This window comes from Moschus berezovskii, chromosome 18 (genome assembly GCF_049115385.1).
Source record: "Moschus berezovskii isolate FMDL1 chromosome 18, NW_MosBer_1.0, whole genome shotgun sequence".
Taxonomy (NCBI): Eukaryota; Metazoa; Chordata; class Mammalia; order Artiodactyla; family Moschidae; genus Moschus; species Moschus berezovskii.
The window spans coordinates 67,537,245-67,550,791 of NC_142477.1; the positions used below are offsets into that span (position 1 = coordinate 67,537,245).

The 13,547-nt window shown below is 35.7% G+C and overlaps 1 protein-coding gene across 5 annotated transcripts in view; it reads left to right on the forward strand.

The window, feature by feature from the left end:
- RAD17 (RAD17 checkpoint clamp loader component) overlaps positions 1-13,547 on the forward strand; it is a 35,360-nt gene that overhangs the window by 17,722 nt on the left and 4,091 nt on the right. For all 5 annotated transcript variants that reach the window (XM_055421916.2, XM_055421918.2, XM_055421919.2 and 2 more), the window contains exons 10-15: positions 1,467-1,578; positions 3,410-3,595; positions 3,906-3,991; positions 4,107-4,253; positions 5,462-5,611; positions 7,774-7,894. In XM_055421916.2, the coding sequence (XP_055277891.2) occupies positions 1,467-1,578; positions 3,410-3,595; positions 3,906-3,991; positions 4,107-4,253; positions 5,462-5,611; positions 7,774-7,894 (802 nt within the window). The remainder of the gene's footprint in view (positions 1-1,466; positions 1,579-3,409; positions 3,596-3,905; positions 3,992-4,106; positions 4,254-5,461; positions 5,612-7,773; positions 7,895-13,547) is intronic.

Genomic DNA, 13,547 nt, shown 5'->3' on the forward strand with positions numbered 1-13,547 from the left:
CTACTAGTAATCAGAGAAAAAGATTGATAAACAGTGTTGCCAAAGATAAGGAAAAATGGACACTCTCACCTACCATTGCTGGGAAAAATAAAATTGGTAAATAAAATTACAGACACTGTGAACAACCCTCTACAGAAGTATTCTTGCATGTTGGCAAAGGTATATACAGTTGATTCTTGAACTGCTTGGGTCCACATATATATGCATTTTTTTCAGTAGTGAATACTACAGTACTACATGATCCATGATTGGTTGAATCCAAGGAATCAGAACTACAGCTGCAGAGGGTCAACTATAAGTTATACTTGGATTTTTATCTCTGAGAGGGGCTCCTGTCACTAACCTCACACTGTACAAGGGTCAACTATATATATAGTATGTCTGTATCTGTCTATATATATGTCTGGAATGGCTGGGAAAAAATGGAAACATGAAAATATCCCTTCACTGATGGAAGTATTAGTTTAATTACTGTATATCCATAAATTTTTTTTAATTACATATATTTAAAGGAACTAACATAGATCATAAAGAATGAAATAACACATATGATCCCCACTTGTGTTTAAAAAATTAACTCTTTGTATATACTTATAGATACTATATATACTCACAGATGTATGAGCACAAAAAATGGTCTGGAAAGGTTCCTACCAAAATGTTAGCAGTTGTGACAAAGTTGGAATTGTGGAGACTAAAAGTATACTAACTTGCATAAAGAACTTTTAAGACAGCTTTCTTAAATACAGTTAAAAATATATTGAAAATCATAGCACAGTACTGTTACTCTGTTTTAAGCAATTTTTACAGGACCTGAAATGGGTTCACCTTTGAGCAATCACATGAATTCAGCTAAAGTCATATTGTCAGTAAACTATTAAGAATTTCTGAAGAAAAGAGAAGATAAATTTCTCTTGCCTTATACTTGATCTACCAAGGATGTAAAATGTGATAAATCATATACCTTAAATAACTGTTTGAAATTTAGGCTTTAAATATGAGTTGATGCAGTTTTGGTTTTTTAATACTCAACAGACTGTATTAATATGGTGAAGACTCCAGTGTAGGGATTTTCATATAAATTTCAAATTTGCTTGTGTATTTAGTTTTATTACATTATATTTTGAGGTCTCTCTCTGTGTATATGTGTATCTATACATTTGTATATGTGTGTGTGTGTGTTTATATATGTGTGTATATATAGTAAAAGAGAGAACTTCAAAATATTATATAGCCTAGTCCAATTAAAAAAAGTAAAACTTTTATAATCTTGAAATTTTACTTTAAACTGTAGTGTCATTGACACTTGTACCTTCATAAGCAGACTGTTATTTAAGAAGTAGGCTTTTTGGCATGCAAATTTGAAAGATTCTAATATACTTCCATTAAGTTTAGACAGTAGAGAGATTTGTATGGTTTTTGTTTAGAAAACATATATTTTTAAATTTTTAATTGTTTCATTTTAGAATGGAGGAAAAACTGTTGTCCCTGATAAAGCTTCTCTAGAGTTTCTCTGTCAAGGATGCTCTGGTGATATCAGAAGTGCAATAAATAGCCTCCAGTTTTCTTCCTCAACAGGTAATTGGGAAAGGTGCACTCATAGTGTTATATAGTGACTAACTTTTTCTTGTTCATGAAATGAAATGAAACATACTTTAACTTGAAATTGATATATACTCATATTTTTTATTGAATCAATATAATAAAATTATGTATGTATGTGTACATAGACACACCCCTATGAACGTGTCACCATATATATTTGCATATATGAGATAAAAGCTTATTTATTTACATAGTTTGCCACTTTACCTTTCAAAGTTAATTTGGAATGAGACTTCACTGGAAAAAAATTCTGGCTCTGCCACTTTTTAGTGACTTAATCGTGCAAGTTAGTTAGCCTTTCTATGCCTTTATTTTTTCACCTCTTATATGAGCATCTGTCTCATCAAGTTGTGTGAAGAGTAAAGTGAGGTAATACTTACAGAGTGTTTATTCCAGGGCTTGACACATTAAGTTCTCAAATGGCCAGCTGTTAATGAGTTTAATATTAGTTTATATATGATATGTTTAACAAATATATTTCCACTTGTTAACATATAAAAGGAGTGCCTAGCCATGCTGAAGTAAAGGGATAGCCCCACTAACGGCAATTAATTAATTTTTATTCTTAATGATCATAATTTACTGCACACAGTCGTCATCAGAAAACTTTTAACAGATGACCTACTCGATGCTTACCATTGAGGGATTGACCATAAAAAATTAATAGCTCTTTGATGCTCTCAAAATCCACCTGAAATCTAGTTTCTATCCACAAGTGTAACCTGTTCACTTAGCTGCATCTTTGTTTTTCAAAATAACTGTAAGAATTAGGCATTTTAACTCAACTAAAGCCAAAATTCTGCTTCATCCTATAGAAACATAAATGTAAATTATCCTTAGGTTCACTACTAGAATTAGGGGTGGGTCAGTTTGAGATGCTACCTACCATTTATAATATTGCTCTGAACTCAGGAATTTCAGAAGGAAGAAAATAATAATTTTTGGGTGGGTTAGAAACTGTATTAGCAGTTATATGTTTTTTCATCTAATTCTCAGACCAGCTTAATAAGATAGTACTAGGATTCAAACCCAGATCCTGTGTTTCTGCTCTTCCAGGCTGGTTTTCTAAAATCATGCATCCTGAATTTTTAAAAGTAGATTTCGCAATGAAATTTGAACATGGGCATATTCATAAATTGGAGACTGCCCAAATCAGTAAAGAAGTAATATAGAATCATTGTTAAGCAGGGTTTGCAGAACCAGACTGCCCAGATTAAAATCACTTACTAGCTGATGACTTTAGCCATTTACTTAACCTCTTTATGTCTCATTTCTTTACTCTGTATAGTAATCGTTCTTCCTTGATGGGAGTTATGGTGAGGATTGAATTGGTTAGTACATACTATGCACCAAGACTAGTACCTTGCCTTTGTGAGAAACCTAGATGATATAACTGTATTAGAGAGTATGTCATTGTGTATGTGAAAATTTGAAATGTCAAGTCATATTTTATTTATTTCTATTGTTGCAATGTTTATTATGTATTTGACGCATATACACAAAACCCAAGGAGAAAAACTAATTGTATCAAGCTTACTCGTGTAAATAGTTCTGGTGGGACTACATAATTTCAATCACTGAAGATTAAATCTAGCTCATGACATAATTTTAGATGATATTTTATGTCATTTTAGTAGTTTAGTAACTGAAAGAGGACTCTGACTCAGTTTGTATGTCTCATTATTATTTATTAGAAAAGCATTTAAACTAGAATACTTAGTGTAACTATATCTGAAATGTTCTGTTTTACTTTTTATGTTTTAATTTTATTTTAAAGATTGTTTCTTTGTTGCATATTATTTAGGAAAGAACAATTTACGGCCAAGGAAAAAAGGAATGTCTTTCTTAAAATCAGATGCTGTGCTGTCAAAATCAAAACGAAGACAAAAACCTGATAGGATATTTGAAAATCAGGAGGTCCAAGCTATTGGTGGCAAAGATGTTTCCCTCTTTCTCTTCAGAGCTTTGGGGAAAATACTATATTGTAAACGTAAGAAAACATTATTCATTGTTTTTAAGTATCATGTTATCTTACAATTAAAATTTAAAAACCCCATTTTTCAGAATGTCATATATTTGGTTCAGTTTCAGGAAAGAGCTCAGATAGGTCAGATACTCTTTGGCATGACATAAGGAAAACATAGCAGGAAAAAGTACTTAGAGTATTTTTGGATTATAAGTGGGATTAAACATAAAAATCAACTATTGAAAAAAAAATCAGCTGTTGAAAAATCTTCAGATGAGAGGTTCTATATAAAGATGCTGTTATTTTTTAATAATTGCAGACTTTTTTTTTGTAGGAGCACCTGTAACAGAAGTAGACTCACCTCGATTACCTTCTCATTTGTCAGAGTATGACCGGGATACCTTGCTTGTTCAACCTGAGGTGAAGTCCTTAATGACACCTAGTACTGTCAACACAGTGCATACTAGTTACATTTGTGTCCATATAAATTTGACCAGTGAATTTTTACTAAAATTATATATATATTTTTTTATAGGAAGTAGTAGAAATGTCACACATGCCAGGAGAGTTATTTAATTTATATCTTCACCAGAACTATGTAGATTTCTTCACGGAAGTGGATGATCTTGTGAGAGCTAGTGAATTTCTGAGTTTTGCGGATATCCTCAGTGGTGACTGGAATGTAAGACTTATGTGTTTTTGTTTATGACTATTTCCTCAGAACTGAGAAAGAAACTTTACTTTTATTCATACTTATGTGACATTATTTTAATTAATTTCTTAATAACTATGACAAAATTAATTTAATGCAACCAGTGTTTGCAATGAAACTTCTACAGTGAATCTGCTTTTTCTATTTAATATAGCACTAATTTTTTCTAAAGTTATTTTCTGATAATAAAACTAATACATAGTTGGAAAATTTGACAAATTGAAAAGCAGATTGAAGGGAAGGAATGTGCTTTCTTTTCATTTTTTCATTTTTTCTTTTGTCCATATCATGTGACATGTGGGATCTTAGTTCCCTGACCAGGGAATGCCCTGTACTACTTTCTGTACTTTCTAATAGGTTTTAAATTTATTCATTTAAAAAGTTAAATTATTCACTATAAAGTTTGAAATTTTTCTTAACATTTTAACTTTGCTCTAACTGGTGTAGTAGTCACTAGACACATAGAGCTATTAAAGTGAAATTAAAAATTCAGTTCTCTGGTCATGCTAGCCATATTTCCAGCATTTAAACATTTATGATACAGTTTCTGTTATATACTTAGAGTTTCATTATTTAGCAGTTACATTTGCTTAATTATTTTATATTGCTTTTTTATTTTGAAATTTTATAACTTGATAAATATAATATACAGTGAATATCTGAATACCTTTAACTTTTGTTCATCAGTTTTCACATTTTTCTACATTTGCTTAGTCTGTATTTTTACACTCTTGTTTTGGCTGAATACTTGGAAAGTAATTGTAGCATCACAGCACTTACTTAAGCATGCATAAGGACATTGCTCTACTACAACCACAATAGCATTTTCACACCTAAGAGAATAATTAACATAGTATGTATTATGATTAACATAAATTCAGTAAGGATACTGTCCTTCTTCCTGTTTCCCAGTTACCTCAAAAATGTATTTAAAGTTATTCCTACCACCCCCATCTGATACACAATTAATAGTCACACATAGCATTTGGTTATGTCTCTGCTGAATTTTCTTCGGATAATTTTGTGGCACTATTTTGTTTAGGGCTGTGGTGAATGTGAAAAAAATGACTATGTAGTAAATAAATATAGTTAGCCTTTTTGGGGAGTCAGTAGTACCAATAAGTACTATCTTAAAAATCTTTCATTTTCTTTATTTCACATCTTGTTTCCTTTTTTAGACACGCTCTTCACTCAGGGAATATAGTACATCTATAGCTACGAGAGGTGTGATGCATTCCAACAAAGCCCGAGGATTTGCTCAGTGCCAAGGAGGAGGATCAAGTTTTCGACCCTTGCACAAACCCCAGTGGTTTCTAATAAATAAAAAGGTAAAAAAGAGAATTGTACATTTTCAATACGTGAACTCCTTATGGTGTGTGAATTATATCCCAATAAATCTTATTTTTTTATTTAAGAGAGAGATGATCTTTCATTCTTAATAAGAAATAGTTGCTAAGGCTTATAGTTTCCTTAGCATTATGATAAAACATTAAAAGGACAGTCTTCTTAAATGCTTTTTTTAAAGAAAAAACACTCAAAGTTTGAAAGCATATGCCTGTTTTATTGGAATCAAAGTATACAGGCCTGCTTTGTTTCATTGCACTTTATTAAAGTGCTTTGCAGATAATGCATTTCTTACAAATTGAAGGTTTGTGGCAATCCTACATCATGCAAGTCTGTCAGAACCATTTTCGTAACAGCATTGCCTAGTTTGTGTCTCTGTGTCATACTTTGATGCAATACTTCAAACTCTTCACTAGCAAAAAAAAAAAAAAAATCATGACTGGATGAAGGCTCAGGTGATGGTTAGCATTTTTTAAGCAATCAATTTTTTAATTAGTGGGCTTCCCATGTGGCTCAGTGGTAAAGAATTCACCTGCTAAGCAGGAGACATGGGTTTAATCCCTAGGTGGGGAAGCTCCCCTGGAGAAGGAAGTGGCAATCCCCTCCAGTATTCTTACCTGAGAGATCCCATGAACAGAGGAGCCTGGTGGGCTACAGTCCTTAGGGTCACAAAGAATCGGACACAACGACTAAACAGCAACAGAAATTTTTCATTAAAGTATGTTGCACACTTTAATAGACTATAGTGTAAGCATAACTTTTATATGCACTGGAAATCCACAGCATTTGTGTAACTTGCTTTATTGTGATATTCACTTGATGGAAGTGGTCTAGAACTGAACCCACAATACTCTGAGGTATGCCTATAATTATATTTTTGTTTCAGTTGAAAATAAATCCTGGCTTTAACCATCTGGACAAGTTATTTCACCTAGTATGCCTCTAGATTCTGATTCCACAGCTATAAATGGATTATTTAGAAGTCAAAAACAGGTAGCTCACAATTTGAATACAACACACACACAAACAAGATTTTTTTTTAATGAATTGCCCATGTTTAAAAACTAGTTTAATAGTTAAAACTCAGATAAGAAATTCTGGCTTCAGAATTTCTTGAGTGTCCTGAAAAACAAAAAAGAGGGCAACACTGGTCCGTATTTTACATGGCCGTAATTGGCTCAAGCCAAGTATAACCTGCCCCTTGGTGGTGGGAGTGATCAGTGCCACTGTCCCCAGCTGTTCTGCTGCACTGATTCTATTACCTGCCTGACTCCTATACATCTGACTTTGTGACCCCTGAACTAGGTCATCTCTAAGATGTCTTCCAGTTCTAAATTCATGTAGCTAAAATATGACAGTATCATTCATTACCTAAGAAAAATCTTTCAGTGGATTTCTTGGAGCAATTTTTAAGCAATTTATGTCCCTTATTGACTTGCTTTGCTCTTTATAGCATGTGTATTAATTTTGAATTTGTTACATATAAGTGATCTACAACTGTGAGCTCCTGAAATGCTAGAGATTATATTTCTCTTACCATCACCATAACACTGCATGTCTCTTAACTGAAGAAAATACATTCTTTTTTTGAGAAACAATATCTTCACATAATTTGTGATACGTGTATGCTCATAAACAGAAATCCTTTAACTTCTTTAAGGACCTTCTACCTAAGGTCTTGTTCTTTCTGCTATTATATCAAATGTGAATTAGTTGTATAGATAAAGTGCTTTGTTAGATAATATTAGGACTTACTAGGAAAGACCCTGATGCTGGGAAAGACTGAGGGCAGGAGGAGAAGGAGGAGACAGAGGATGAGATGGTTGGATGGCATCACATACTCAATGGTGGACATGAGTTTGAGCAAACTCTGGGAGACAGCAAAGGACAGGGAAACCTGGGCTGCTGCAGCCCATGAGGTCACAAAGAGTCAGACACGACTTAGCAGTTTGAACAACAGCAGGACAGTTATAAAGGACTAAGCAAGCTATTTGATGTGGCCAGAAAAGAAGACTGATGAGATGAACTCTTAAAGTATCCACTGTAGAAACCCACATATATTGTGACACAATAATCTTATGTGTAGGAATAAGTATCCATATTTAAATTTTTATTTTTGATTTCACCTTTCTTTTCTTCTCTACAGTATCGGGAAAATTGCCTGGCAGCAAAAGCACTTTTTTCTGACTTCTGCTTACCAGCTGTGTGCCTGCAGACTCAGCTATTGCCATACCTCGCTTTGCTAACCATTCCAATGAGAAATCAAGGTAATAACGTGGGTTTTTATTATTCCCAAGAAGTAGTGTTTTATAACATTATATGTTTGTGCATCAAGTCATTTCTGTGTACCACTGACACTCAGTTTTTTCCCCTTTGTTCTTTGAATCAGAATTAATACTGCTTTTTGATTAAAAAAAATTATATAAAGTAAAAATAGAAAGTCCCCTATAAACCATGGGTAAAAAAAAAAGTAAAATAAATAAATAAATAAATAAACCATGGGTAATTCCTTTTCAGAGATTGGTGTAAATTCTTCTAGACTTTTTTCTGTGCAGATAAAATAATGAAAGTGAGCTTTAATTTGCTTTTGTCACTTATCATGCATAGAGCTCCATATTTTATAAATTAGCGCAAAGGAGCTCTGGAGGCTGGGAAGTCCAAAATCAGGGTGCCAGCATATCCAGTGTCTGGTGAGGCCTACTTTCTATTTTGCAGATGGCCATCCTGTTGTATTCTGGCATGGTAAAGAGAGGAGGAAGAAAGCTCTCTCTGGGATCTCTTATATAAAGACACTAATCCCATTCATGAGGGCTCTACCCTCATGACCTAAGCACCTGCCAAAGTCCCATCTCCTAAAGGGGTTAGGATTTCAAAATATGACTTTGAGGTGACAGAAACATTTAGTCCATAATAGCAGCAGTGCTAAAGTATATTCAGCTCTAACTCATTCAACCTTGTTGATAATGTATTTTGGTTGATTCAGTATTACAAATAGTGTCCATTAATAGTATATTTACATTGTTTTTCCTAATTTTGAAATTATAAGTAATACTTTTAAAAAAAGTGAGAGACTTCTCTGGTGGTCCAGTGGTTAAGAATCCACGGTCCAATGCAGGGGATGTGGGTTCAAAGATCTCACACGCTGTGAAGCAACGGAGCCCACCTGCTGCAAATAGAGAGAGCCTGCATGCTGCACAGAGACTCGGCACGGCCAGACACCCGTGTGATGCCCACTTGCCCAATACGTGTCCGCTGAGGTCTGCCTTTCTTAAGAGGACTAATTTTCTATCCATTGTTTCTCTTTTTTAACATGTATCTTAAGGACCATATTTCATTAACAGTCTTAGGTCACAGGTCTGTGGTGCTGATCTTCAAGGTAGAACAGAGAATTTGTTTAATATTGAAAATATAATCTGCTACATAACTCATCAAACTTCTCATAAGTATTATTTCTTTTTATTGTTTGGCCACATCCCATGGTATGTGGGACCTTAGATCCCTGATCAAGAAATGAACCCACACCCCCTGCTTTGGAAGGCAGAATCTTAACCACTAGACTGCTGCTGCTGCTGCTAAGTCACTTCAGTTGTGTCCGACTCTGTGTGACCCCATAGACGGCAGCCCACCAGGCTCCCCCGTCCTGGGATTCTCCAGGCAAGAATACTGGAGTGGGTTGCCATTTCCTTTTCCAATGTGTGAAAGTGAACAGTGAAAGTGAAGTTGCTCAGTCGTGTCCGACTCTCAGCGACCCCACGGACTGCAGCCTACCAGGCTCCTCCATCCATGGGATTTTCTAGGCAAGAGTACTAGACTGCTAGGAAGTCCCAAAACTTCTCATAAATTTCAAAGATAGTGTTTGTCTTATGAATGATCAGAAGAGAGGATTATTGAGTAAATGTCTACCTTCATACAGAGTTTCATCTTTTAAGACTATTGATACTTAAAAATTTTAAATATTCTGTATTTATAGGCAGAAGTGAGATGACTTGAATAGTGTGCATGTTTAATCTGTGAGTCAGAATCCAAAGAGTTCCCTATGCTTGCCTATTAATTTTAGATTATACTCGTATTTATTTATTTGGCTGTGCTGTGTGGCTTATGCGATCATAAGTTCCCTGACCAGGGATTAGACCTGGGCCTTTAGCAGTAAAAGTGTGAAGTCCTAACCACTGCATTGTCAGGGAATTCCCAAATTACGTTAGCTTTTATTTATTTTTGTTTTGTTTTCTTTTTGTTGTTGTTCTTTTTATATATATATATATATATACTTTTTTTTTTACATTTGCTTTTAAACTTATAAATTATAAGAACGGTACAAAGGAAATTCTTGTATATCCTTCACCAAGATTCCTCAGTGTTTCGTTTTTACCATATTTGCCTTTTTTTCTTTGTCTTTATACACACATGTACACAAACATGTATTTTTTTTCCAAACCATGTTTGAGGAAAGTACAGACGTGATGCCCATTATTCTTAAACACTTCAGCATTTACTTCCTGAAACGAAGGATATTCTCCTTCATCACCACAATATATACGTCAAAATCAGGAAATTAACTTTGATGCATTACTGCTAATTCATACTTTAATTATTAGACTCCATTTATAATTTATAGACCCCATTCAAATTTTGCCAGTTGTCCTAATAATGCCGTTTGCAAAATAACAACAAAAACTTGTCCAAAAATTCAGTGCAAGATCAGATGATTCAGTTAGCTATTCAGTTCCTATCTCTTTAGTCTCCTCGATTTAGAATAGTACCTTGGTGTTTCTTTGTCTATTGTGTCTTTTTTTTTTTGGCTGCACTGGGTCTTCCTTGCAGCATGCAGGCTTTTTCTCTGCTTGCGGCACACAAGGGCTTCCCTAGTTGCGGCTCACGGGCTTCTCTTGTTGGGCACTCTGGCCTCTGGCTGCGGAGCGTTGGCTCTAGAGCACTCAGACTCAGTAGTTGCAACACATTGGCTTCTGTAGTTGTGGCGCATGAACTTAGTTATTCTGTGGTATATAGGATCCTAGTTATTGACCTGGGATCAAACCTGTGTCCTCTGCTTTGGAAGGGAGATTCTTAACCACTGGCCCACCAGGGAGGTCCCTGTCCATTACATTTTTGAAGCATATAAGATTGTGACAGAATGGACTGTCCCTCAGTTTCAGTTTATATGAGGATTTGGGTTTTTCTGTCTGAGTGGATACAAGGTATGTATTTTTGTCAGGAATACCACAGAAGTGATGCCATGTTCTTCTCAGTGCATCACATCGGGAGAATATAGTGTCTATTTATACCATGCTCGTGAAGTTAACTTTAATAATTTTGTAAGGTAATTATCTCTGAGGTTCTCTAATATAAAGTTATTAAGTGTTTTGTGGGGAGACACTTTGAAACTATGTAAATATCCTGTTTCTCATTAAAATTTCACCTATTGGTCATAGCATCTTTTGATAATTATTTCCTGAATCTGTGATAGTTAGCAAGTCATGATTTTCTAATGGCATTATTCCTTCTACATTCCTGTTAGTAAATTCTGTTGTAAGGTATCGCTTCACCCTCTTCTCCGTTGGTTTATGTTAGTATGGAGTCTGGATTCTTCTTTTGTCAGCTGTCGTTTCTCACTGTCATTGTTTATTTTGGTCCAGATTTGGCCAATGCAAGCTGCTTTAGGGTGACTCTGTGCCTCTACTCTTAGAGTAGTTTCTGATGCAGAAGGTTCCAGAATTATTTCATACTTTGCTGCAAAAAAAGCATCCTATTTTGGACTTAGAAATCTCCAGGAGTTCTGGTTCCTTTTAGTGGATATGAACCTGTCTCCCACTTTGCCAAATATATTTACTTAATCCCTCTGTCTATAACCTATCTCCTAACCATGTAGGCTGTTCCTTCAGCTCCAGCCCTGTTGCCACCAACTCGTGTTGGCACAGCTGGCCACATTCTTTGTCCCACTCCCAGCTGTGGGACGGTGAATTGGTTTGATTTAATAAGAGTCCCCTTGGACAAGACTCATCAGCATCACCTGGAAGCTTGAGAAAAATGCAGAATCTCAGGCCTCAGTCAAGACCTGCTGAATTGATCCGCATTTTAATGAGATTCTCCAGGTGATTCTTATGCAGATGTTTGAGAAGTATTGGTTTGGATTACTGATGCTGGAATCATCTGGAGAATCATTATATCCACTAGTTACAAGTTCAGATTCCAGGATCACAACTCAAGTTTTCCATATCAAAAAGCTCTTTTTGAAAATCCTAATGGTGTCGTATATTGGATTTTTAAAAAGGTAAGTGTCCAAGAGCTCTCATAGAGTTTGATTTGCAAACTTTAGAAGGTTCATAAAATGTAGTCAAACATAGGATGTTTTGGCTTTTCTTTCTATTCGTCAGCTTTTACCCCATTTCTTTCACTTTATTTGCTGTGTCATTTCAGACATCATTGCTTTATGTTTCTTCTTCTTTCTCTCCATCCTCGTTTCTAGCCCTCCATTAGTGTTTTTTGGAAGGATGAAAAAAGCATTCTCTTTCATTGCATAATCTCTGTCAGTCTGTGTTCAAGTTTATGGATTGTTTCTTCTCCCTGTTCAAATTTACTATTGAACCCCTCTAATGGATTTTTCATTTTTATTATTGTACTTTTCAAGCCCAGATTTCCATTTGGTTCTTTTTGCAGTTTCTTTCTCTGTTAAGGGCTTCCCTGGTGGCTCAGACGGTCAAGAATCTGCCTGCAGTGCGGGAGACCTGGGTTCAATCCCTGGGTCGGGAGATCCCCTGGAGAAGGGAATAGCTGCCCACTCTAATATTCTTGCCTAGAGAATTCCACGGACAGAGGATCCTGGCAAGATACAGCCTATGGTGTCGCAAAGAGTCGGACACAATTGAGTGACTAACACAGTTCTCTTTATTGATATTCCCTATTTTATGAACCATTGTCATTATAGCTCTCATTACTTCTTTAAGTAAGGTTTCCTTTTGTTCTTTGAAAATTTTTATAATGGCTCCTTTCTATGAAGTCTTCTTCTGTTGAGTTTAATGTCTGGTCCCTCTCAGAGTTTCTGTTACCTACCCTTCTCCTGTGTATGGATCACATTTTCTTGTTTCTTTGTTATCATCTCACAATTTTTTGTTGAAAACTGGGCTAATTTGGGTAATATATTGTAGTTCCTCTGGGTACTGAGTCACCTCCACTCTCTGGGGCTTGTTTTTACTGTTGTTTGTTAATTAATTGTTTAGTGATTTGGCTGAACTATTGATGAAGCCTGTTTCCCCCTACAGTATGAAGCTTCTGTCACTCCTCAGTGAGTTCAGCTTTGGACTTGCCCACAATCACCATGAGATGAAGTAGTTTTAGGAGGGCTCTTTGTAAATGTCTCTTTCCCTTATTTTTGTTAAATTGTCTGCCTTACTTGATATCACACACCTGTTCTGTTTAACTGGTTACTGGCAGATTGCTCTATTGTTTTCAATGGTGTCACGGGTTATAAATTATTCCACAGTCTGATCCAGTTAATTGTGGGCAGGTGTAGACCTTGAAGCCAGTGTCAGGTTTGTTCTGATTGGGGGTGGAGATGGGGGAGTCTTCTTACTTGTCTCTTTCCTAGTTCTTTTCTGGTAAACTTGCTGGCTTTTGCTGAGCTTGTTAGTCTTAAGAGGAGCTATTGGTTTCAAGAGGGCCCCTTGGCTTGAACTTCCCAACTTTCTGTTTCATATAAAGCCAGATCCTTTCGGTAGAGCTTCAGAACTCTCTTTTCATATAGAATGCCTCTGGGCAAAATCTCTGAGCCACTCTTCTGCGTGTGTGCTCAGTTGAACGGAGCCACTGATGGTCTTGGCTTAGGCTCTCCCAGTGTGGACATCCTGCCCTACAAATGAGTTGGGGCGAGGGTGATTGCAGTTCAAAGAGGAGGCAGTGTTCTTTCACTGCTGTGCCCTGGGATAG